At 39.2% G+C, this 25,903-nt stretch overlaps 1 protein-coding gene across 15 annotated transcripts in view; it reads left to right on the top strand.

Moving 5' to 3' along the window:
* GRAMD2B (GRAM domain containing 2B) overlaps window positions 1-25,903 on the top strand; it is a 130,279-nt gene that overhangs the window by 55,502 nt on the left and 48,874 nt on the right. For 4 of the 15 annotated variants that reach the window (XM_054488079.2, XM_063665193.1, XM_054488075.2 and 1 more), the window contains exon 1: window positions 3,552-4,123. The exons of 8 other annotated variants lie outside the window; for them this stretch is intronic. In XM_054488079.2, the coding sequence (XP_054344054.1) occupies window positions 4,060-4,123 (64 nt within the window). In that variant the 5' untranslated portion in view covers window positions 3,552-4,059. Of the gene's footprint in view, window positions 1-3,531; window positions 4,124-25,903 lie in introns of those variants that run through there. 3 more of the 15 variants (XM_054488069.2, XM_054488070.2, XM_054488080.2) reach the window with 1 other exon arrangement.

The following is a 25,903-nucleotide window of genomic DNA, read 5'->3' on the forward strand; positions in this document are numbered from 1 at the left end:
CCCCAAGACTATGAACAGATGCACAGTGTATGTGCTCAATGTTAAGGAAGGCCAATATCTGACCAATATCAAACATCAAAGCTGTTTGCATAGAAGCGCCCACCCACCAAAGGTGTTATGTCTGGCATCTTCTACCAAAGTAGTTTTAAAAACCAGAAAAAGTATCAGCTAGAAATCTTCTTTGCTTTTACCAGGCACAGTGGCTCACGCCTGTAATCCCAGCACTTTGGGAGGCCGAGGTGGGCGGATCACCAGGTCAGGAGTTTGAGACCAGCCTGGTCAATATGGTGAAACCCCGTCTCTACTAAAAATACAAAAATTAGCTGGGAGTAGTGGTGTGTGCCTGTAGTCCCAGCTACTCGAGAGGCTGAGGCAGGAGAATTGCTTGAACCCAGGAGGCGGAGGTTGCAGTGAGCTGAGATCGTGCCACTGCACTCCAGCCTGGGCAACAGAGCGAGATTCTTTCTCAAAAAAAAAAAGAAAGAAAGAAAAGAAAAGAAAAGAAATCTTCTTTGCTTTTAAAAACAAGAATTTAGATTCCCAGAGACTTAGAGGAAGAAAAATAATGTCTCTTATTGGTGCAATATCAAAGGGCATCCTAAAACATATTTTAGGCATAATCTTTTTTTCTTGTCTCCTCTCTCACATATCATAGGCATAATCTTACATCTCTATTTTGTCACATGGCAATGACATATCATTTATTGTTTATCTGCTGTGCCTCTTGAATACTATATTCCATATATTACTGTAGAATAGCCCCAAGAATAAACAAATTAGGCAGTTGTTTAACAATGCCTTTTAAACATAAGCAAACATCAGTAGGTAAAATATTGTAGCTTACTTGCTCCTTTCTAATTCTTCCACTCTAGGAAAAGACTGATATTTTCCCTACCTGTCCTGCCTTCCACTTCAACCTCACCTGCTCCTTCTCACTTAAAACCACACCATTGGAAGTCCTCATACCATGCACTAAAGAACTTTAAGCTATTTCAGGGTAACTGAGTGCTCTTTAATTGAGCCATATGCCCATGCTAAGACTGCTTTGAATACTTGCCCTTACTCATGCATTAAAAGAGGCCTGACCATGATTTCTCAAAAGGGTAAACATAGACTACCATATAACCCAGCAAGTCTACTCCTAGGTATATATCCAAAAGAAATGAAATCAGGGACTCAGACAAACATTTGCACACCCATGTTCATAGCAGCATCATTCACAATAGACAAAAGCTAGAAACAACCCAAGTGTCCATCAACAGATAAATGGGCAACCCAAATGTGGTATATACATGCAATGGAATATCATCCAGCCAAAAAAAAATGAAATGTGGATATATGCTATGACATGGATTGACCTTGAAAACATTACACTGAGTGAAACAAGCCAGACACAAAAGGAAAAATATTGTATGATTCCACTTATATGAGGTACCTAAAACAGACAAATTTATAGAGACAGAAAGTAAACTAGAGGCTACCAGAGGCTGGGAGGAGGTGAGAAAGAGAGAGTTATTGTTTAATGTGTTTAATGGGAGTTTATGCTAAGGATGATAAAAAAAAGTTTTGGGTACAGGTAAATGGTGATAGTTAAATAACATTGTGAAAGTGTTGAATGCCACTGAATTATACACTTATTAAAATGATAAATAGTAATGTTATATATATTTTACCACAATAAACAAATTACTTAGGGGGGAAAAGTCAGTCTGATCTGTGCTCTGTAATGAGAAGTTGGAGGGCACCTGAGATATGAAAGTCCTCATCCAGAGTTTGGGAAATTGACAACCTCATCTCTGTTCCAAACCTATCCCTATCCTGAGGAGGGTGGGGATCTCAAGCAAAGACCTAGAGGTGAAGGCATCAGAAATGTCCCCAGGAAGAGACAACTATGGGCACCAAGGAGACAGCCTTCAAGATTTCAGGTCACCCAGAGCTTTCCCCATCCCACCTAGCACAGCTCCTATAGCAAAGCGGTCAGTGGTCAGCAAGAAAAAAGAGAGAGAGGCCTGACTAAGCCAACTCTTCTGGAATTTATGTAAGCTTTTTTCTTTTACTTATTTTTCAAATGTCACAAGCATCAATTTTGGAGCAAGCAGGCTAAAAAAAGATGCTTTTGTTGTCTCAGCCTAATGATATATATGTAAAAAGAGAAGGAATAAGAAAACTTTGGAAAGAACTTGCACCTCCAAAATGTTTGAAGTTATTTAGAAGGTTAGGTGTTTTACACACACGTACACCCTACAAACATACATACATACACGTACATACTATGGTTGTATAGTCTTTGTAATACTCTTAAATCTAAACTTTATTTTAAAGGAAAAATGAAGGACTTGCAACCCCAGAACACAGTTAGTAGTTTTTTCCCAGCATGTCATGCTCTACTGTTGCCACTTGTAATTGTTTTGAAGTCAAGTCAGGCTTCCAATAATAACGTTTATATTACTTATTCTAATTGTCAACTACTCCATAGCAAATTAGAAAACCACCAACACAAATGTTATTTGCTATAACAAGTCAATGTTTATACAAGTTTGCCCAACCTGCAGCCCAGAACAGCTGTGAATATAGCCCAATACAAATTCATAAACTGTCTTATAACATTGTGGCATTTATGCACGGAATTTTTTTTTTTTTTTTTTTTTTTGAGACAGGGTCTCACTCTGTCACCCAGACTGGAGTGCAGTGGTGCATCTTGGCCCACCACAACCTCCACCTCCCAGGCTCAAGGGAGTCTCCTGCCTCAGCCTCCCAAATAGCTGGGATTACAGGCGCCTGCGCCACCTCACCCAGCTAATTTTTGTATTTTTAGTAGAGATGGCGTTTCACTATGTTGGCCATGCTAGTCTCGAACTCCTGACCTCAGATGATCCACCCGCCTCGGCCTCCCAAACTGCTGGGATTACAGGCGTGAGCCACCGTGCCCGGCCCCTGCACAGACCTTTTTTAAAGCTCATCATCTATCCTTAGTGTTAGTGTATTTTATGTGTGGCCCAAGACAGTTCGTTTTCTTCCAATGTGACCCAGGGAAGCCAAAAGATTGGACACCCCAGGTTGAGAACAATGCCTGTAACTTTGTAGCTCTCAAAAGTTTGTTCAATGAATGAATGAACGGATGCTTCCAATACAAAACCTCAGAACAGGCAAGTCAAAATGTCACCAAAAGGTGGGAAGAAGGGGCTTTCACGGTACTGGTTGAGTGCGTAGTAAATAAGGTACTTGCACAACTATGGGCAACAAAGAGACGGCTTGGGAATTATCAAACACCAATTTTGATTTTGATGAGAACAGTCATAACCCAATATTTGAAGATTCTGATGGTTGCTTCTTCTTTTCCCCTCTAACCGCCCCCCCACCCAGAACGATGAAGGGTTAACCAAAACACCACCAAAGGCAACTACTTATTACCTTTGTTATTCCCACATAAAAAAATTGAGCAGACCTATTGTTTAAGCAGAAGAGGCAGTCCCTCAATGAAGCAATATCCTGTTTGAATAATTTAGGTTGGGGCATAGGCCAGCCCACAGAGCGCATTTGTGTGACAGGGCGTCCCACTCAGACGTCTGCATTTCCGGTATCTAGAGCCGGCTGCCCTCTAAAAATCCCCCTGTTACAGTCGGGATAGAAAACAAAAAGCCTAATTTACCAGGAGGCTTAACAGATTGTGCCTTCTTAGGCAAATGTTCCACCTGCTTGGCCAATTAGCTTCCTCTCCCGAAAGACTCGTTCAACAGGTTTCCCTTTTCTCTTCTCTGCCTCCTGGGTTGGGGAAAGAGGCTGTCACTTCGCTTCGACCCTCCCCTTCCCTCCCTCTCGGCTCTTCCACACTGGGTCGGACCAATCGCGCCCGCTCCGACGTGTCCAGGTCCGCGGCCCCGGGAGCTTGGCGCGGCCCGGCCTGGATGCGCTGGGCGGAGGGTGCAGGGGAGGGCACGGCGCCGCTTGCTTGGCCTGCGCACCCGGACCTAGAAGCCGGGACGAGCCGGGGGAGAGCCAGGCGCGCGGAAGTCTGAAGGTGCCCTCCAGACACGGCCCCGATGACTGAACTACAGCAAGATGTGGAAGACACAAAGCCTGCGAAAGTGCTCGGGAAGAGGGAGAGCAAACTTGGCTCAGCCCAGTGAGTATCCTCAGCTGGGACCCATCCAAGGAGGTGGGAGGAGCGCAGCCTGAACTTCTCTGCCCCGGGACGCGTTTTGGGTGGATGCGGATTTCTGGAGTTCCTACATGGACAATCTTGTGGCGCGCTCTCTCTCTATCTGTCACTCTCTCTGTCTGTCTAGATATTCAGTTAAGGAGATGGTTTAGGTTGATTGAAAAGTCTGCTGTAGGCTTTAAACAAATTCTCTTAATTCAAAACTCACTGGATGTTGGGAAAATAATTTTGTAGAAAATAAGCCTAACCACATTGAAGCTCAAAGTCCCAACACAGCCGTTCATTTAGAATGACTATTTTCACAAATTCATTTTAGTTCAGCAAATAATTGAGTATCTACTTGTTCAGTAACGAAGGGCAATACAAGGATAAATGTTATTTTGGATCTGCCCTTCTGGAACTTCAAGAGCAGAGTGGGGATGGGGGAGGCACAAATGAATATACTGTACTTCAAGGGACTTTGGTGACCATTGCCACATTAAACACACAGACAAGGTATGATAAAGAGTTTAGTCTATAACTGAGTCTTCTCTACTGTTAAAATATTTATCTATTTTGCAGTCTTTGGTAAAATTGGTTTGGGAGGAGAGGTTGTTTGTTTTTTCCTACAAAGTGGTATTTTCTAAGCCTACTGAAGTCACTTCTAATTCAGTCTATGATTTTAGACACTAACCCTTCTGAGCTCTAAAACTTGTTCTGGTATCAGGATATGAGTAATTTAGGAAGGAGGGATATGTATTATCATAAGGATATACTGATGTGATAATTCCACTTTGAAATCATTTTAAGTTGCCAAATTTTTGTGCTTCTGTTTTGAACTTCCTAACTCAGATTAATTATCACTAGGCTCAAAGTCTTGTTGAAGTCTGGGTGTCCCAATGGACATTTCTTCTAAGAGGATTAGAATGACTTGCTCCTCGCAATTTCCCTGCGTCTGTAACTGCACCCATGTAGGCCTCATCACCTAGAGCCTTAGCCTCCTAAGTAATAGTAGCTGGCACTTACTGAGAATGCTTACTATGTGGCAGGGAGTGTGCTCAATACTTTAAATGCATTCTCACAAAGAATGAGGCAGGTGCTATTATTTCCATGTTGCAGATAAAAGCACTGAAGCTCTGAGAAGCTAAGCAGCTAGGCAGAGTCACACAGTTAATAAAAGAGCAGCCAGGATTCAAGCCCAGGTCTCCTAACTTTACAGCATGAATTTATAACCACTATGCTGTACACCGGTTCCTCTGTTCTAGAATCTATGATGGCCTTCCATGGCCTACTCTTAAAAATAGGCTCCTCTGCCAAGATTTTAAGATCCTTCGTGATCTGGACCCACACAGACCATTGCAACCTCACTTCCTAATACTAGTCAGCATGCACATCTTTTATAGCCAAACAATCATACGGGCAGCCCTATACTTAAAGGGATGATATGCAGCACTCCCATGTTCATTGCAGATTACTCACAATAGCCAAGATATGAAATCAACCTAAGTGTCCATCAACAGATGAATGGATAAGAAAATGTGCTATATATACACAAGATACGAAATCAATCTAAGTGTCTATCAATGGATAAATGGATAAGAAAATGTGGTATATATACACAATATTATTCAGCCTTTGAAAAGAAAGATCATTTGTGACATGGATGAACCTAGAGGACGTATGTTAGACAAAATAAGCCAGGAATAGAAAAACAGACACTGCATGATCTCACTTAAGTGTGACATCTAAAAAAGTTGACTCAGGCCAGGGACTGTGCTCATGCACATAATCCCAACACTTTGGGAGGCCGAGGCTGGAGGATCACTTGAGCCCAGGAGTTTAAGACCAGCCTGGGCAACAAAGTGAGACCCTGTCTCTACAGAAAAAAAAAAATTAACTTAAGCATGATGGCGCACACCTGTGGTCCCAGCTGCTCGGGAGGCTGAGGTGGGAGAATCTCTTGAGCCCAGACAGTTGAGGCTACAGTGAGCCATGTTCATGCCACTGCATTCCAGCCTGGAAACAGAGTGAGACCCTGTCTCAAAACTAAAATTTACTTTAATTTAAAAATAAATTTAAAAGTTGGATTCATAGAAATAGAGAGTAGAATGGTGGTTGCCAGGCGCTGGAAGGTGGAAGGGGTGGGGAAGGAGGGAATAGGGAGTTGGTCAGAGGGTACAAAGTTTCAGTTAGGAGGAATAAGTTTTGAGATCTATTGCACAGCAAGGTGATTAGTGAATAATAATGTGTTGTATATTTCAAAATAACTAAGAGTAAATTTCAAATGTCTCACCATAAAAAATGATAGGTAAGCAAGACCATAGGTATGTTGCTTGATTTAATCATGCCACATTGTATACATATACCAAAACATTACCTTGTACCCCATAAATGTAAACAATTATGATTTGTCAATTAAAAATAATATTAATTTTAAAATAACTTAAAAATATGTTTCTTATAAAATTCCAAAAAAGAAGTGATATGCAGAAGGAATAAGGAACTGGTATGCCAAACATAGGAGCGAATGAATCCCCTTCTGTCTTCACTTTTCCTTACTGCTATTCCTTTACCCTCTCTCCTCTCTCTTCATCTACTTCTAGAAATCAACTCAAGTTTTCCTTCATGTGAAGCCTTCCTTCATTACTGGCCATACTCATCTCTTCTTTACCAGTGCTCACCTTGTACATATGTGGCTTCTGCCTCATAGAATTTATCTGCTGTTATTATGATGATTAATTAACAATTAATGTTTATTGACAGTTTAGTTTGTACAAAGTACTGTTTCAAGTTGTTAACATATATTAATTCACCCACTAATCCAGTTGTATTAGTTATCTTTCCTCTAAATAGGTTGCAGACTCAGATTACATTTTTTCTTATTGAATTTCTCAGAGGGCCCAACCAACAGTCACTTTCCAGTACCATCTGTTGGTGAGCTGGGGAAGCTAAGACCCCAGACCCAGTAATTAAGATATATACTGTAATACGCTTGTAGCTGACATTCAGCTTGACTATGTCAGGGGAAATTCTACGTTTAAAATTTTTCTTAATCACATTTCCTATCAGTAGCGGTTAGAATTTCTAGGTGCATTTACTTGCCCGAGAGCTGTGGCTAATTTGTTCATCTTTGTGCTAGAAGGTGAAGCTGCTGATACACTCATTACCGAACTGCATATTTGATTAAAAAATACAATGAACCCCTTTCTGACCAAGAATAAGTACTTTAGCTGTATATTTCCTTTTGAGATCCTAATTTTCTCCACTTTTATTACCTTTTTAGTTCTGAATTTTATGTTCCCAGTACTTTAATAGTCGTAGCATAGCCCGACTTTTTTTGACACACATTTTGTTTTCCTTCAAGAGGCCAGAATACCCTTGCTCTAACTTTTGTTTGTTTGTTTGTTTGTTATTTAAGTTCTGGGGTACCTGTGCACAACCTGCAGGTTTGTTACATAGGAATACATGTGCCATGTTGGTTTGCTGCACCCATCAACCCTTCATTTACGTTAGGTATTTCTCCTAGTGCTATCCCTCCCCCAAACCCCTACCCTTGACACACATTTTATGAAACACACCTTTATTTCTTAAAGTTTCTTCTGGATCTCATTTAGTAATATCCAGGTTACTTTTAATGAATTTCAACAAGTACCCAAAATGAATGCTGATATATTCTGAGCAAAAGTTATCTTGATTCATGTTTCAAATAATGAATTAAATTACATGTAATATCATTCAAATTGCAATTTGAATTTTTAACATTTGAACTTTAATAACTTGAGGTGTAAGAATTTTAGAAATGTGTCCAACTCCATATGTATATAGGAAAAGGATAGATGTGGGCAGCAAGAACATTTACCTTAAAAGGAAGCACTCTGGTATTATCAATAAAGGTTGGTTATTTTTAGTATATATTTTTACCTAAAATAGTGAATTCAAGTAAAAATAAATGACCTGCAGTGGCAACATCTCTCATCTAAACTATCCATCTTTGTGCATGGCCTGTTGGAGTACTTGACAAACAGAACACAGGTTGAAGTTGGGAACTGATCTTGAATTAGAAGCAAGAGAAATAAAGGCAAATAATTGTTGGACCTAACTCAGTTTCTTAGTGCTTACTTAATTCCAAACTTTGAAAGCTCCCATTTAGCAAAAGATGATTATCTCTCTATCTATGTATGTGTGTGCATATAATTTTTTTTTTTAATTTCCAGGTCATCAGATCTGACAGGCTAGGCATGGTAGCTCACTATAATCCAGCATTTTGGGAGGCCGAGACAGGTGGATCACTTGAGGCCAAGAGTTTGACACCAGCCTGGCCAACATGGTGAAACCCCGTCTCTACTATAAATACAAAAATTAACCAGGCATGATGGCTTATGCCTGTAATCCCAACTACTAGGGAGGCTGAGGTGAGAGACCTGGGAGGCAGAGGTTGCAGTGAGCCAAGATCATGGATCATGCCACTGCACTCCAGCCTGGGCAACATAACAAGATCCAGTTCACTTTTCATTATAAACTTTGGGGTAGGAAAGAATGATGTATAACATATTTTAACATATATTAATTCACCCACTAATCCACTGAATATGGGCCTTCAATGTATGAAAACTCATATTTTAAAATGTTATACATAACATATTATATTTATAAATTATATTAAACAAATTATATTAAAGTATAACACCCAATAGAGGAGTTTTAAAAAATGAAGAAAAATAAACAGTGTGCGTTCTGGTTTGAAAGGTTTTGAAAAAAATATATAGTGAATCAAATCGGCTCTATCACTGGAGGTTAATATCACAGAAAATGCCGATTTATCTGGGCAGTACATGAAGTAGTTAAGAATGCAGGCTCTAGGAAACTAGTATTTGAATTCTGGCTTTCCTGTCTCCTACAGGTGTGACTCTGGCAAGTTACTCAGCACCTCTAAGTCTCTGTTTCATCATCTATAATGGGGAGTACTTAAGTCAGCTGTTTGATACAGGCTTGCTTTGAAGTTTAAATGGGAAATGTAAGAACAGACACTTTTCAAAAGAAGACATATATACAGCCAACAATCATGAAAAAAAGCTCAACATCACTAATCATTAGATAAACGCAAATCAAAACTACAATGAAATTCCATCTCACACCAGTCAGGATGGCAATTATTAAAAAGTCAAAAAAATAACAGATGCTGGCGAGGTTGCAGAGAAAAAGGAATGCTTATACACTGTTGGTGGGGGTGTAAATTAGTTTGACCATCGTAGAAGACAGTGTGGCAACTCCTCAAATACCCAAAGACAGAAATACCATTCAACTCAGCAATCCCTTTACTGGGTGTATACCCAGAGGAATATAAATTGTTCTTTTATAAAGACACATGCATGTGTATGTTCATTGCAGCACTATTCACAATAGCAAAGACATGGAATCAACCTAAATGCCCATCAATGGTAGACTGCATAAAGAAAATATGGTATATATACACCATGGAATACTATCCAGCCATAAAAACGAGATCACATCCTTTACAGGGACATGAATGGAGCTGGAGGCCATTATCTTTAGTAAACAAACACAGGAACAAAAAACCAAATACCGCATGTTCTCACTTATAAGTGGGAGCTAAATGATGAGAACACATGGACACGCAGAGGGGAACACACACTGGGATCTATTGGAAGGTGGAGGGTGGGAGGAGGGAGAGGATCAGAAAAAATAACTAATGGGTACTAGGTTTAATACCTGAGTGACAAAATAATCTGTATAACAAACCTCCATGATACAAGTTTACCTATATGACAAACCTGCATATGTACCCCTGAACTTAAAATCAATGTTAAAGAAAAAAGTAAAATAAAAAAGAAATGCACTTCACCTAGTGCCTACATGTTATCAGCTCTCCATAAACTGTAGCTGTATTAGTCCTCACTTTTTAATATCTGGGACATGCTATGGGGTGGAGGTGGGAGGATGACATGAAATGTAATTAAACTAAATGGTCAAACTTCAAAGAGGTCAAATGCTTACAGTAGCCTGCAACAATGTTCTGTAAAGTGACCGTGACGACTCTTGTGACAGCACCTGAGCATTTCTTTGAATCTAACCAGGTGTGTTGGTTTTTACTTTATGCTAAAAGGATCTCATGCCATGAGTATTTTGTGACCTTCCACCTAATTTAAATATTGCTTACTGATTTGGTGTTATACATCTGTTGTCCAATACTTCTATCCATCATCCACTGATTCCACATTCTGCTTCCTGGCACTGAGCTTTTTACTCATGGACTCTCAGCTTTAAACTGTTTCCATTTGCTAAACTTCAACACAACTGTCCTTTAACACCTTTCTAATTTTTTAAATGCTCAGCTTTAGCCACTCTGCACATTTTCAAATGTAATAAAGCAAAGATCCTTGAGAGAGGTTCCTCCTCAGCCACCTTAATGACTGCTTCTTTATCCTTAAAAAGGAGTGTTTTATCCGAAGTTTGATTCTTTACCTTGAGAAGAGAAGCAGAACCAACTTAAACTACATTTCCTTAAGTAGACTAATTTACATTCTGTAAGATAGACATATGTAGCTGTCATTGGTCACTCCATGTGTGTCAAAGGTTTCTGTATTTATAATGGACATGATGTCCCAAGATGCATAGTATTTGTAAAAACTTTATTGAGTTTTTACCTCATAAAATTTACCCATTTCCAGGTGTAATTCCATGACTTTTAGTAACATTACCAAGTTATGCACCGTCACCATAACCCAGTTTAAGAACATTTTCATCCCTCCAATGAGATCCCTCAGGTACATTTATTCTTAATCCTTGTTTCTATTCCCAACCCCAGCTCTAGGCAATCACTACCTACTCCCTATCTCTATAAATCTGCCTTTTCTGGGTATTTCGTAGAAATCTTTGTTCCATAGGCTTGATTTAAAGACAATTAGATTAGAACTTTTACTAAGCCTTTTACTCTATAAATATATGTCTTTTCACAAAAAAAAAAAAAGAAAAGAAAAGAAAGGGCTTTCATGTAGCAAGAGAAACAAGATTGTAAGCATCTTAAAGACAGGTCAGTGCCTTATACTTTGTAACAATAAACATCTGTTGAATGTTGACTAAGTGACATTCATACTTAAGATTTTGAAAACTTCCCAAACCACAGCATCAAAGATAACTCAGGCTGTGATACTTGGCTACTTTTTTTTACGACCTCTTAAAATTTTGCATCTAATATTTATTACTGTTTTTTTTAAGTGACAGAATTGGAACATAATTTTCCCATATGGGTTGATATTTTTTAAAGCAATACATGTATAAAGTCAGAAATTAAAACAATATAGATAGATACAAAATGAAAAATGGAGGCCTTCATCCTGTCTCACACCTTATAGTTCCTTGTCTCAAAGTTAACACTTCCCAACGTTTTGGTCTTTTTTTCTTATGCTATTGTCATTTTAAGGCTGGAATCAAGTTTTTTGTTGATTAGTTGTCTTTTTTTTTAGACTATCCAACTTTAGCCGACTATAAATGTGTTGAACTTGGCGACTTGAAGGATCTCGTGAGATAGTTATGACTGTGATCACACAGTATCTGCACACCATAGGAGAGCTCAATAAATGGCAGGCATTGCTCTCAAATACTATTTTTTCCAAGCTTCTTTGCAGAATAGTTATCCACCCATAAAATGAATTCATAGTTTTAACAGTAGTAAACAAACCCATTAGAATACGATCTTATGGTGATGACCTTAGCAAGGTAGACCCCCAGTGTTAAACAGAGGAATTGTGACTGAGCTATCCTGCCAATTCATTTTCTTAATCTCTTCTGTTACTCTCTTCTAGTCTGGATGATCCTAGACAGACCCCCTAATTAGATGAGGTAGTGATATCTGGGCCACCCTCTGAACAATTCAATAGAGGGCACAATGGTGATGAGACCTGTTTTAAAAGGGAAGAGACCAAGGTGAGAGAAATGGAAATGTGAAGTTGGAGAAAGTGAGTAAAGAGATGAGGAGAAAATAGAAGAGAGTTGGGAAAAGAGAGGGGGAAATAATACTGAGTTATATTGAAAAGAGAAAGAAAAAAATTGGCTAATTTACCATTAACCTGCATAATCTTCCTCTTCTGCCCCGGAAGATATTCCTTCTTTTCTCTCTGTGTTCTATTCCGTGTCTTGTCTCAGACAATGAGATGAGGTGTGGACATGCCTCTTCTTCCCTAATGGGGATTTTTGTTTTGTTTTGTTTTGTTTTTCAAGACAGGGTCTCATTCTATCACCCGGAGTGCAGTGGCATGATCACAGCTCACTGCAGTCTCAACCTCTCTGGGCTCAGGTCGTCCTCCCACCTCAGCCTCCAGAGTAGCTGGGACTACAGGCGTGCACCACCAGGCCTGGCTATTTTTCTTATTTTTTGTTGAGACAGGGTTTCACCATGTTACTAAGACTGGTCTTGAACTCCTGGCTTCAAGAGATTTGCCCACCTCAGCCTCCCAAAGTGCTGGGATTACAGGCGTGAGCCACCATGACCAGCCCTAGTGGAGATGTTGATCTGTGTATACGTGTTGGTGTTTTCTTAAAGTCCATATATATCAGGTGTATGATTATATCCATATTTGTTGTCTTTCACATTACGCCCAACTTGTGCAGTAAGTTAAAAACCAGGAAGAACCTTGGAAAAACAGTATGCTAATTTTTGTATCCTTTATAATAATTAAGGATTATCATCTGAAAGCAGTTGTGTTTCTACAAATGATTCTGAAACCTTTAGTGTGTATTGCTGTAAAATGTGTATTGTGAGTTTAATTGCTATATATCGATAGTGATGAAAAACTATCAATTCATCATGACAACTTTTATTATCACTACATTGTTTCTATAATTCATTAGAAAATAACACCTCATTAGATCTATTTAATCCTTAAATATTATGCAGGATGCTGTGTGTAATATACAGTGTGGTCCTCAAAGAGCCTACATTTATTGTTAAGAATATATTTCTTTTCCTCCCGCTCTCCCTTCCTCCCTTAATAACAAAGTTCCATAGTATATAAAGTTGCACTTGTTTTGATGTGAAGTTGGTAGATTTCTTAGGTGTGTTCTTGATTTGATCATGATCTTTTCTGAAAATTTTACAAAGAATCACAGCACCTTTTCTCAAATTCTAAAATCACAAAATATCAGACCTTGCATCAGAATAATAAATGGCATATGAGCTATAAGAGAAAAGCAGTATTTGACAGTTGATGATGAACAGAGAGATTTGATTAAGTACTCAACTGACATTTACTAAGTACTTTTGCACCCATGGGTACCATGCTAAGTGTCTTGAATATCACCAGGATGAAACACGTAAAGCCTTTGCCATAAGGAAAATGGAATAGAGAGGAAAGGAATATTTTGTTTTGAGATTCGCTCTCCTTTCAAAGAAGAAACTAAGTAGCTCCAGAAAATATATCAAAGCTTAGACAAGATGAAGTAATATCATTGCTATTCATTAGACACTATTCAAAGTGCTTTTACAGATATACATATAATAAGGTAGGTACTATTTTCATCACATTTTATATGTAGGAGAGACACAGTGACTTGCCCAAGTCATAACAGCTGTTAAAGTGTTGAAGCCAAAATAGAAAGGCAGGCAGTCTAAACTGAACCAGCTTCCTAAAATCACTGATTATACAACCTCACTAGATTTACGAAGGGCAAAGATGCAGAAGACAAAGTAACTCCCATTAAAGTCTGTGCATCCCTGTGTAGCTCTCTTAACTTTTGTACGTGTGTTTTCTAATCATAAAACAAAAACTTATTTCCATTCTACAATTCTAACATTGAAAGAATTTCTAATGTCCTGCAGAAGACAAGATTAGCTGTCAATTGAGCACTTGTGCTTTCTCTGTATTGTTAAACACAGGTACCTCTTTGGATACTTGCATATTCATCTGTGCTCCAGCTTAGCAGTAGAGAAGTTCATTTTTTCGGTTGAAGCTCTACGTCGTCATTGGCACAGCAGTCATTCATGGATTCCAGTTTTTAAAAACCATAGATGGGTTCTTCTTTGCACAAGTACAGAGTGTTTCTATAAAGTGATGTGACTGATGTGTTTTAAAAGCATGTGAATGTTGTGTCTTTAAAAGTAGTCACCAAAGGAACCCAAGAACTTTTCCAACAATGCAGCAATTGCACAAAATCTTTTTGAAATTCTTCTTGTAGTGTTACTTTCAAAGCCTGGAGCCAATTCTCGGAATAGTCATAAGGTTGGCAAATCTTCTTCTTTTGAGAGTGAATTCAGGTTTTGAAAAAAAACCTTCAAGTTACTTGAAGCCAAATTTGGCGAGTAAGAATAGTTTAAATATCTTTAAACCACTCTGTGGATAAGATCATTTTTTATCAAAAACAAGATGTGACTATAAAATAAGACTGAGTTTCTGACAATACTTAACAAACTAATTTCTATACATCCAATTCAACATTTATTACTTTGTAACCATATTATGAAAATAGTAAAATTTTATAGTTATTATTCTGTCCTAAATTCATTTATCAGTGTTTATAAAGTACTCAGGTAGGTGTTGGTATGTCATAAGTATTAAAAATTACTTTTAAAAATTATTTTTTTAAATATCCATGAGCTTAGGCAGTAAAAGTTCAGCTATCACAATCTTCTTATACTAGTTTCTACTCTATTGTACATTATGGTAATTTGTATAGAAATCACACTTTTTCAAACCCTCTCTCCATATTCCAAATGGCCTTTCTTTCACTGTCTACAAGACACTACTCTTGACTTTCCCACATGACAATTATCCTTTTTTTTTTTTTTTTTTTTTGAGACGGAGTCTCACTCTGTTGCGCAGGCTGGAGTGCAGTGGTGCAATCTCGGCTCACTGCAAGCTCCGCCTCCTGGGTTCACACCATTCTCCTGCCTCAGCCTCCCGAGTAGCTGGGACTACAGGTGCCCGCCACCATGCCCGGCTAATTTTTTGTATTTTTAGTAGAGACGGGGTTTCACCATGTTAGCCAGGATAGGCTCGATCTCCTGACCTTGTGATCCGCCCGCCTCGGCCTCCCAAAGTGCTGGGCTTAGGGGCATGAGCCACCACACCCAGCCGATAATTATCAATTTTTAGCATTAAGCTTTCCATTCTTGTCTGGCACCTGAGAGTTAACCTCTGTTAGCTGATTGGTTTACTCCCTGAGAAGTTCCTGAGCATACCTATGGACAAGCATATTCTCCTGTTCTTGACTTTGGGTCAGAATGGACTCATTAGCACAGCAGTGTTACACAACCATTTTATCTAAGATCTGAGTTTAACACTGTACTGTTCAGTAACTTTTATGTGCTGTATCTTCACTCTTCTCTAATCTAAAGTAAGTAATTCAGCAAGCAGTTACCTAATGCTTACCCTGTGCAGGGAATACAAGGCTAAATGAGGTATGAGTGTTGCCCTTTAAGAGCGTCCAGTCTGGGGAGAGGGGAACGGGATGCATACCCACATAACTAATACCATGTGATAAGACTTTCACAGTAATTAAATTCTGTGAGGATAGAGATGTAGGCAATTTGTGTTTCGTGGGGTGAGATAAGAGGCGCTGTTTGAAGTGAGGTTGATGGACAAGGAAGAATGTGTCTTTAACTGGAGGGAGAAAATTATTTCAGGCAGAGGGAAGAACAAGGATAGGATACTTGAAAGTTCAAATGCGTGGTTTTGATGGGCACTTAGGGGTCTCCTGTGGCATGACTGGCTGGGGCTGGCAGGACTCGCAGGGAGAGCAGAAGGGGGACGGACTCAGAGCCCCCGGTTAGGTGCCCCCTCTTGCTTTGCTCTTTCCTTCTTTTCCGGCTTTGGCTCTACTACCGACTCTTTGAAACTTTAGGGAAGTCGTTCTCCTCTTTGGTCTTCAGTTTCCTCCTCTGTAAAGAGAGAGGGCTGAATGACCTGATTTGTTAGATCCCTTCCAACCTGAAGAGTCTTTGAAGAAACTGCCCTACTTCTCTGCACGCTTCTGTAGTTTTTGTATAAAGAATTCTATTAGACTGAACAAACCAAGGAAAGCCTTTTTAATATGAATAGAGTCCTTGCTTTCTTATGTGGTTTGGCCTCTTTATTTTTTTATTTCCTTTTCTTTCCCTAGGTAAACATATACCTGTTTAAGGCAGGACTGCCGCTGGAACATACCTAAACTATCCTCTTACACGTTTATAGATACATATCAGCATTCACATTGCATCAGACAACCCCGCTTTGCCACAGTGCCTTCTGGACTGGTCATAGCAGAGATGCCTAATGGGGTAACATAATTTAAACCTATAATACAAATGGAGACCAAATTCATTATCAGTGGAGTTGCAAGCTTCTCTGATATACTTAATGTCTGAAAATAATCAAAGATTGTACTTAAATAGAGAATACAATTTTAGGTTAAAAAGCCCTTTTCCTCAGAAATGAAATTGGGGAATACCTAAGAGATACCAGTTCCCATTTCAACTTAATAATTATACTAGCATTTTAATTTACTTTATATTCATTTAAGTACTTGTATTTACATAATAATTGAATTTAATGCACATTTTTTGAGGACCTACTATTTTTAGACATTATACTGTGTTATAGTTATTAGCATGTATTAGGCATGAACTGTGTCCCCTAGAACATTAGGCCCGGTGCAGTGACTCACACCTATAATCCCAGCACTTTGGGAGGCCAAGATGGGAGGATCGTTTGAGGCCAGCCTGGGCAACATAACAAGACCCTGCCTCTACCACAAATAATATAGAAATTAGACGGGTGCAGTGGTACAAGCCTATAGTTCCAGCTACTTGGAAGGCTGAGGTGGGAGGATCGTCTGAGCCCAGGAATTCAAAGCTGTTGTGAGCTCTTATCATGCCACTGCACTTCAGCCTGAGGACCCTGTCTCTTAATTTAAAAAATAATAATAATAATTAGGTCAGGTTCACTATAATTTGAGCAATGTCTTACTATGACATTCACTATGAATTTCAATCTACTGTGCTATGTACAGGCATTTTTAAAAGAACAGTGGGGAAGAAACTAGCCCAGCATGGGGATTGAATGAAGGCCTCTTGGAAGAAATGATGATATCTGAGAGAAGTTTTGAAGGAGGAATAGGAGTCAGTTGCCTACTCTGCCAAAAAAAGACAGAAATCATTCTAACTGGAAAAAGTAGCCTAAAGTAAGACACAGTGATGTGAAACAGCCAGGTGACTATTAAGAATTAATATTACTAGATGATAAAATGTATAAACTTGAAGGGCAGCACATAAGGCAGAAGCAGTAGGATGGAGGAAGGTCCCAGAGGACATGTTTTTGTGATGAGAAGGAGGTCTGGTTTATCTATAAGGCACAGGGGCCACTGACAGGGTTTACCCAGGGATGTGATATAGCCAGGTTTGAGTTTTTTCGAGATAATGCTAGTGACAGTTGAAGATAGATTTGTTGGAGAACAAAGCAGGAAGCAGGAATTAGCTGGCTGTAAAACAATCCAGGTGAGATTATTCTGGTAGGGGAGAGGGGAGAATGAGTTTGAGAAATTTTGAGGAAATAAAATTGGAAGGACCAGGTGATGGAATGGATTGACAGAGCGAGAAAGCCAGAATGACTTAGTTTTTCTCTTCAGAAAGGCTGTGTGGATTATGTTGCCATTGCATTATGCCATGGAAGGGGATTTGGGGTATTAAAAATGCGTTCCCTTTTTTAATAGTTGTGGGATAGAGTTTAGAGCTGGCAGATAGATTTGGCAATTGTTGGCCTATAGGTAAGAGTTAAAATCATGAGAGTGGATCCAATTTCCCACTAAGAAGAGTAGGAAACTGAGGAGAGAACCTGAGAATGATTCTGTGTTGGGATGAAGGTCAAAAAAGGAAGAGGCCACAAAAGGTGATGGGAAATAAACAGCACAGCAGAGAATAAAACAAAACAAAAACAACCAAACAAAATAAAACAGAGGAACAGAATCATGAAAAAACAAACAAGGAAAGGAGAATCCCAAAAGATAGTCACCAGTGGCAAGTACAACCAAGAGCAGCTACTAAACTGCCCTTGGCATTTGGAAATAGAGAAATCACCAGAGAACCTTTCCAAATAAATTTTAGTAGCACGATGAGCATGAGGGCCAGACTCTGTGGGCTGGGTAAATGGGAAATGAGGAAGCCAGCATAGCCTGTGTAGACTTTACTGCCATTTCACATAATCCCTCACTGTCAATACCTGGCTTGCATCATGGCTCAGATTGGTGCATACTGGAATCTTCTTTGTCAATATGGCATCCTCATGTCCCCATGTCTGCCTGTTATCTCCTATCCATCCCTTGCCATTCTCACCACCTGTGCTTTTCAGCCTCAGAGAGAAGCATAAGCTCTTGATGTTTCCATGTTCTCCTAGCCCATCAGCCCCTTCTGGACTTATTTCCTAGGTGGCTCAGGAAGCTACGTAGGCTTTAAGAAGTTTGTCTGAGAAGTGAAGAAAAGAGAGAAAGGCAAATGGAGGAGCGAAGTCAATGAAAAGTTTTGTTTTTTAGGTGAGAGAGAGCCTTGTGAGCCTGTACATAACCTCGGAGAAACAGCCCGCAGAGAGGGAGAATATGAAGGGGCACACCCAATAAGCGATAGAACAAGCCCAGAGGTGTCAGAAATGGGCTTGAACATGAGTAAGAGAGAGGCCTTGCCTTCCGAAAGTGGAGGAATGAATAGATGCAGTCGATGCAGATGTAAGTAATTAGAGGTCTGGGAAAGAAATGTGGGTGCTCTCGTATAATGACTTCAAGTTTCAGTTTTCTTAGTGAAGTCATAACAAGGCCCCTTTCACCAAGAAGGATGAGTTGTGTTTCATCAGGGGCTTGAGAAACATGGAGAGTGTTTGAAATACGAGCTGACGAAATAAAACAGGATGTCCAGGCACCGTTGAGGGCCCAGCAAAAGGACTGATCCACAATAAAGACTGGTATTTTTTTCCCTACAATGTGCTCAGAATCTTGATATTAGAAGTTTAAAAGGCTGATTTGGGGATTTTATCTGAGTGGGCATGGCAGAACGATTAGCATGATTGGAAATTGGGGGTGAACAATCACATACATGGCCTGAGCTGCCTCAGGAAATAAGTCCAGAAGAGGTTAATTGATGAGGAGAATATGGAAACATCAATAGCTGATGGTTTTCTCTTAGGCTGAAACACACAGGTGGTGAGAAAGGCAAGGGATGAGAATTGGAAGGATAGGAGATTACAGGCAGATATGGGGACACTACAGATGACATATTGACAAAGAACATCCCTGTACACAACCGTCTGAGCCATGATACAAGCCTGGTATTGACCACGAGGGATTATCTGAAATGTCAGTAAAGGTTGCTGGTGATAAGGCCATTATTACTGGATGCCATTCCGCCCACATGGACATTGAATATTCCATGTGCCAAAGTCCTCAAGAAAGAAGTATGTCAGAGGATGAATGCAATAGGAACACTAAAGACAGTGGATCAAAAGTAACCTGCAAGAGGTTGGACTTTCCGTATGTTGAAATATATAGATATTTCATATATGTCTATATGTTGAATATAGATAAAATTGATTGTTTCTTTGTTTTTTGGTTTGCTTTTTTTTTTTTTGAGACAGAGTCACTCTGTTGCCCAGGCTGAAGTGCAGTGGCACGATCTCGGATCACTGCAACCTCCACCTCCTGGACTCAAGAGATTCTCGTGCATCAGCCACCCGAGTAGCTGGGATTACAGGCACGTGCCACCACGCCCAGCTAATTTTTACATTTTTGTAGAGACAGGGTTTCACCATGTTCACCAGGCTGATCTTGAACTCCTGACCTCAAGTGATCATCCCGCCTCAGCTTCCCAAAGTGCTGGGATTACAGACACCGCACCTGGCCAAAATTGATTGTATTTTTAAAACTCAAGTGAACAAACACAAAAGCAATTAGAAATAATAGTACTTACTAAGTTGACTGATTATCAGAAAAATTATAAAAGTCAATGGTATGGTTTGGCTGAGTCCCCACCCAAATCTCATCTTGACTAGAGCTCCCATAATCCCCATGTGTCATGGGAGGGAGCCAGTGGGAGGTAATTGAATCATGGGAGCAGGTTTTTCCCATGCTGTTCTCATGGTAGTGAATAAGTCTCATGAGAACTGATGGTTTTATAAAGGGCAGTTCCCCTGCACATGCTCTCTTGTCTGCCACCATGTAAGACATGCCTTTGCTCCTCCTTCACCTTCCACTGTGATTGTGAGGCCTCCGCAGTCATGTGAAACAGTGACTCCATTAAAACTCTTTTTTTTTTTTTTTTTTATAAATTACCCAGTCTCGGGTGTTTCTTCATAGCAGTATGAAAATGGACTAATACAGTCAATTACCTTTCTTAACTAACAATGAAAAGTTAATAAAATAAATTGGAGAAAGAGTTACAGACTAGCATCGAAAAATATAAAATACCCAGAAATTGATTTAATAAGACATCAAGTAAAACAACACACCTACTAAAGGAGAAAACTTGAATAAATGGAGTTTACCTTCCTCAAAAGGAAAACTTATAAAGTATTTCTTAAATGTATAAGTTCACTGCAACTCCAAACAAAATCTCAGTGACTCTCTTGAGAAAACATTTCAGAATGCTTCTAAAATTATTCTGAAAGATTGAAGCATTCAGAAATAGCCACGTCAAATCTGAATAATAAAGAGATAGACCCATAGCTTATCGTGATGAAGCTATCCTAATGAAGGTTCAGAAGGAAATCCAAATATATCTGGAGGTATTTTCAAATCCATGGGGAAAAGATGCAACAACTGGTTAGCCATTTGGGAAAAACTAGAGCTAGAAATCTACTCCATTCCATAATTAAAATAAACCCCTGATCAATCAAGTATTTAAACACAGAAAAAAAGAAACCATAAAAGTACTAGAAGAAAACAAAAACTACTATATAATATGGAAGTAGGAAGTCTTACAATGCATGGAATTAAATTCAGAAGTTATAAAGGGGAAAATGGATAAATTTAACCAAAATGAAAAAATTGTGTGAGATAATAAAATAAGGCATTACAAAGGACCATCAATTCTGTATTAGATTAATGAACTACACATTAACACAATGGTATATTTTATAGCATTCATGAAAGGTGGCATTTATCTACCACCTTTAATCATGGGGGTAGAATAGTCTCAGGACTATCTTTGACTTTTTTTTAATTGCATAAAACATGTATAAAATGATCCTATTATACAAAATTCTATATTGACATTTCTATTTATTGAAATAGGCCTGGAAAAATGTTCCCCAAAATGTAAAAAATGATGATATTCTCTAAATTCTCTAAATTATGTTTTCTTATTTTTTGTTTTTTTTTTTCATGGTGTTGATAATGTTTGAATTTTCTAGAATGAGCATGTATTATGGCAGAGGAAAAAATATAAAAAACATAATTATATATATTTTTTTTCTTAAGCTTAAGATCCCCTACTTTGTAGAGGAGATAGATACCTTTTAGACATTAAAATACTGTTAGCTGGGTTTATCTGAAATGTAACAGCATGAAGACAACTTTGTAATGTTGTAATCATTGTCCCTCAAATTAAGTCTCACGTCATACTGTGAAATTAGGTACACAGATGCATGTAGGCTCTGGGCTATGGATTGCTCTAAACTACAGACTGGGTCCTCATTGGCGCTGCAGAGGAAAGCAGGCTGTTTGCAACTGCTTTCAGGATTGACTCAGGGCCCCCCTCATCTACTTTGTCACCTTCACACTGTTTCAAGTGATTATCTTCCTTACCTTTTATAGCCTGAAAACTATGCAGGTGCTCAAAGGACAATCAGTAGGCTTCCAGCCTTTCTCCTCTTCTTCCCATACTCCTTCTCTTTATTTAGGCCATTTGATCATGCCATACAAGGGAGAACTATAAATAATAATGCTGGCACACAGCAACATTTCACAATTACCATTGCAATGGCTAGTCCTGATATAAGTTTTTTTTGCTAAAACAGATAATATAGTTTTAATTCTAATGAGCAGAGCTCCCCCAATGAGGATTTTTTTAGGAATATAGGAACCAGCTCGTTAGAGGTTCTTGATAAAATATACTTCTGAATTGCAGGCATTTCAATGGTAAACAGGAGACAGAACCTACCTGATAATTGTGACAACCTTAGATGGTCATAGGATTATATCTGCTGAAATCTCTGTTTCCTCGCATTAAAAATTTTCAAATCAAATCAAAACACTTTTTTTCTGGCTAAAACACATTTTTAAGCCTTGTTTTAGTGTATTTATGCATACCTTTTTATGTAAAAAATCTATGAATGTTACTAAAGTCTCACAACGTCCTAAGAAGGAATTATTATTCCTAATATGCCTATGAAGATACTTCAACAAGAAGGCTAACTATCCCACTGAATACCAGACAAAACAAAAGCAAAAACAGATAGGATTTGAATTCAGCACATTAACCCACTAACTCCTAATCTCATCTTCACGTTCTTCAACTGAATATTTACATCAGTCATAATTTTGAAGCAAACTCATTCAAAACCCTCCCTAAAATGCTTTTTCTTTTCTTTTTTTTCTTTTTTTTTTTTTTTTTTTTTGAGATGGAGTCTTGCTCTGCCACCCAGGCTGGAGTGTAATGGTGTGATCTCGGCTCACTGCAACCTCCACTACTCGGGTTCAAGCAATTCTCCTGCCTCAGCCTCCCTAGTAGCCTGGGATTACAGGCGCCCACCACCACACCCAGCTAATTTTTGTATTTTTAGTAGAGATGGGGTTTCACCATGTTGGCCAGGCTGGTCTCAAGCTCCTGACCTCAAATGATCCACCCACCTCGGCCTCCCAAAGTGCTGGGATTACAGGCGTCAGCCACCGTGCCCGGCCTAAAATGCTTTTCCTAATGTGTATTTACATGTATGCATTATAAAACTTCTAGATTTTTCTGTGAGCCCCCTGCTTAAAATCCCTCTCTAAATATTTCCTTGAAATCTGGTCTAGTTTAAGATACCACGTACAACTGGTGTCTCAAAATTAAATGTGGTCTCTATTACTTCTCTTCTTTAAAGATTTTTTTTAATTAAAATCTATGATTCTACAAAGCTCATTGTAGAAACCTTGACAAACACAGATCTTGGCAAAAAATAAAATTAAAAAAACACCAGTAATTTCATTTCCCAAAGAAAACTCAGATGTGCCCCATATTTTGATTTTGGATAATGTATCTAACTAATCATCCAAAATCCAAAATTACTAAGTATTTGGAAACTTCTTTCCTGAAGTAGCATTACAGACTGATCATTAATGGGGATTGTTTTTCCAGTAGTACTGATAAATTTACCACTCTCTCCCAGCCCTCCTTAGAAGATTGCTGGATGAAAGTAACAATAGTAATTGACTCGCTTCCCAGTTGGCCCAGTAATCTTGGCTTGGTTGACGCTCAGCTCAGTAGTTCCAAGATTTTGGTGGGTATAAGATTTAAGTTTTTAAAAGGTCTGAAGTAGACCTAAGAAGTGCATTTTTACAAGCCCCATGCCTAAATGGTTCTGACATAGAAAGTTTAGACCACAGTTCGAGAACCTCTAGTTTATGGAATTCACAGACTGATCTTTCAGAAACCGTATGGCTCAGGTGCACCTGAAATGACTTTTAATGGAAGAGAGGAAAATTCTTCAGCCTTATTTATATTCTCACTTCTAGTTTTAGTAAGTGTTGTTTCAGTCTGTGTATTTTTCTGCAGAGCCAGTGTCCTATTAATTAGTTAAAAGAAAACAGGGTCCCTGCAGACAAAACCCTGAGGCTTCAGAGTCCTCTCACATCCTCTTTCATTATCTCCCTTCCTTTGTGTCTTCAAAGACATCTTTGCCCAGTCACCTTCTGCTCTCCCCACAGAGATGTTGACATTGAACTTTCCTGCACAATAGTTTTCTGTCTTTTCTCAGTAAAACTGGGTTTCTCTCAGCTGTGATGGAAAGACTCCATCAGTGACTTCATGCATGCATATTGTTATATCCATAACAGAAAACAATGAGCTGTAAAACATACACAGGCCAGCTGGGTGCTGTGGCTCACGCCTGTAATCCCAACACTTTGGGAGGCTGAGGCAGGTGGATCACCTGAGGTCAAGAGTTCGAGACCAGCCTGGCCAACATAGTGAAACACTGTCTTTACTAAAAATACAAAAAATTAGCCGGACGTGGTGGTGGGCGCCTGTAATCCCAGCTACTAGGAGGCTGAGGCAAGAGAATCACTTGAACCCAGGAGGTGGAGGTTGCAGTGAGCCAAGATCACGCCATTGCCCTCCAGCCTGGGCAAGAAGAGTGAAACTCCATCTCAAAAAAAAAAAAAAAAAAGATAGAGAGGCCTTCCAGCACTCCACCACCACTACTACCACCACCACCAATCCTGGCCTACCTTTTCCAAAGAAGATTATTCCAAGAAAAAAAATAGGTGGAGCACACTGTGGTAGGGGGCCAGGGTGGTGGCAAGAGAATTTGTGGAATTTAAGGACAAGAGCCCTTCCCATTATCCCCCACTACTGAGCAAACCATACTGTGCAGATGTCCATCTGCCTTAAGAACAAGCTGGCCCTCTAGCTTAGAAAAGACATTTCTTCCATGTCCTCTCTAAGGTAACTTGCCTATTTGGTATCTGAAGCCATTCAAGGAGATGTTATGAATTATTGTTTTGTAAAAGCCGTTTTTTATGAACCGAATTCCATAGATTTTTTGTTCTAAGAATTGGCAAGAACCTTTTGCAAGGATAAGGGGACGGGTGCCTTTTGAAGTATATGTTTATGATTGATCAATTCAGAGAATCTAATACTTTTGAGAGCTGATTTTTGCACCTAGAATTCCATATTTTGTTTCAAACATACTGCTCATTTTTTAGATCTATACAGAATTGTTACAAACCTTGTAAATTCTCCAAGATAAATGAGCATGTTCATATGAAAACCCAGACAATCTTTTCTTTTCTTCTCCTCTTCAACTTTTATTTTTAGTTCCAGGGTACATGTGCAGGATGTGCAGGTTTGTTACATAGATAAACGGGTGCCATGGTGGTTTGCTGCACAGATCAACCCATTGCCTAGGTATTAAGGCCAGCATCCATTAGCTATTCTTCCTAGTGCTCTCCCTCCCACCTCTCCTGACAGGGCTTAGTGTGTGTTGTTCCCCTCCCTGTGTCCATGTGTTCTCATCGTTCAGCCTCCACTTACGAGTGAGAATATACGGTGTTTGATTTTCTTTTCCTGCATTAGTTGGCCGAGAATGATGGCTTCCAGCTCCATCCATGTTCCTGCAAAGGACATGATCTCAGTCTTTTTTATGGATGCATAGTATTCCATGGTGTATATTTACCACATTTTCTTTATCCACTCTATCATTGATGGGCATTTGGGTTGATTCCGTGACTTTGCTATTGTGAACAGTGCTGCAGTGAACATACTTGTGCCTGTATCTTTATAACAGAATGATTTCTGTTCCTTTGGGTACATATCCAGTAATGGGATTACTGGGTCAAATGGTATTTCTGCCTCTAGGTCTTTAAGGAATTGCCACACTGTCTTCCACAATAATTGACCTAATTTACACTCCCACCAACAAGGTAAAAGTGTTCCTTTTTCTCTGCAGCCTTGCCAGCATCTGTTTTTTCTTCACTTTTTAATAATTGCCATTCTGACTGGTGTGAGATGGTATCTCATTGTGGTTTTGATTTGTATTTCTCTAATGATCAGTGATGTTGAGCTTTTTTTCCTATGAAAAATCCAGACAATCTTGA

This window comes from Pongo pygmaeus, chromosome 4 (assembly GCF_028885625.2).
Source record: "Pongo pygmaeus isolate AG05252 chromosome 4, NHGRI_mPonPyg2-v2.0_pri, whole genome shotgun sequence".
Classification (NCBI taxonomy): domain Eukaryota; kingdom Metazoa; phylum Chordata; class Mammalia; order Primates; family Hominidae; genus Pongo; species Pongo pygmaeus.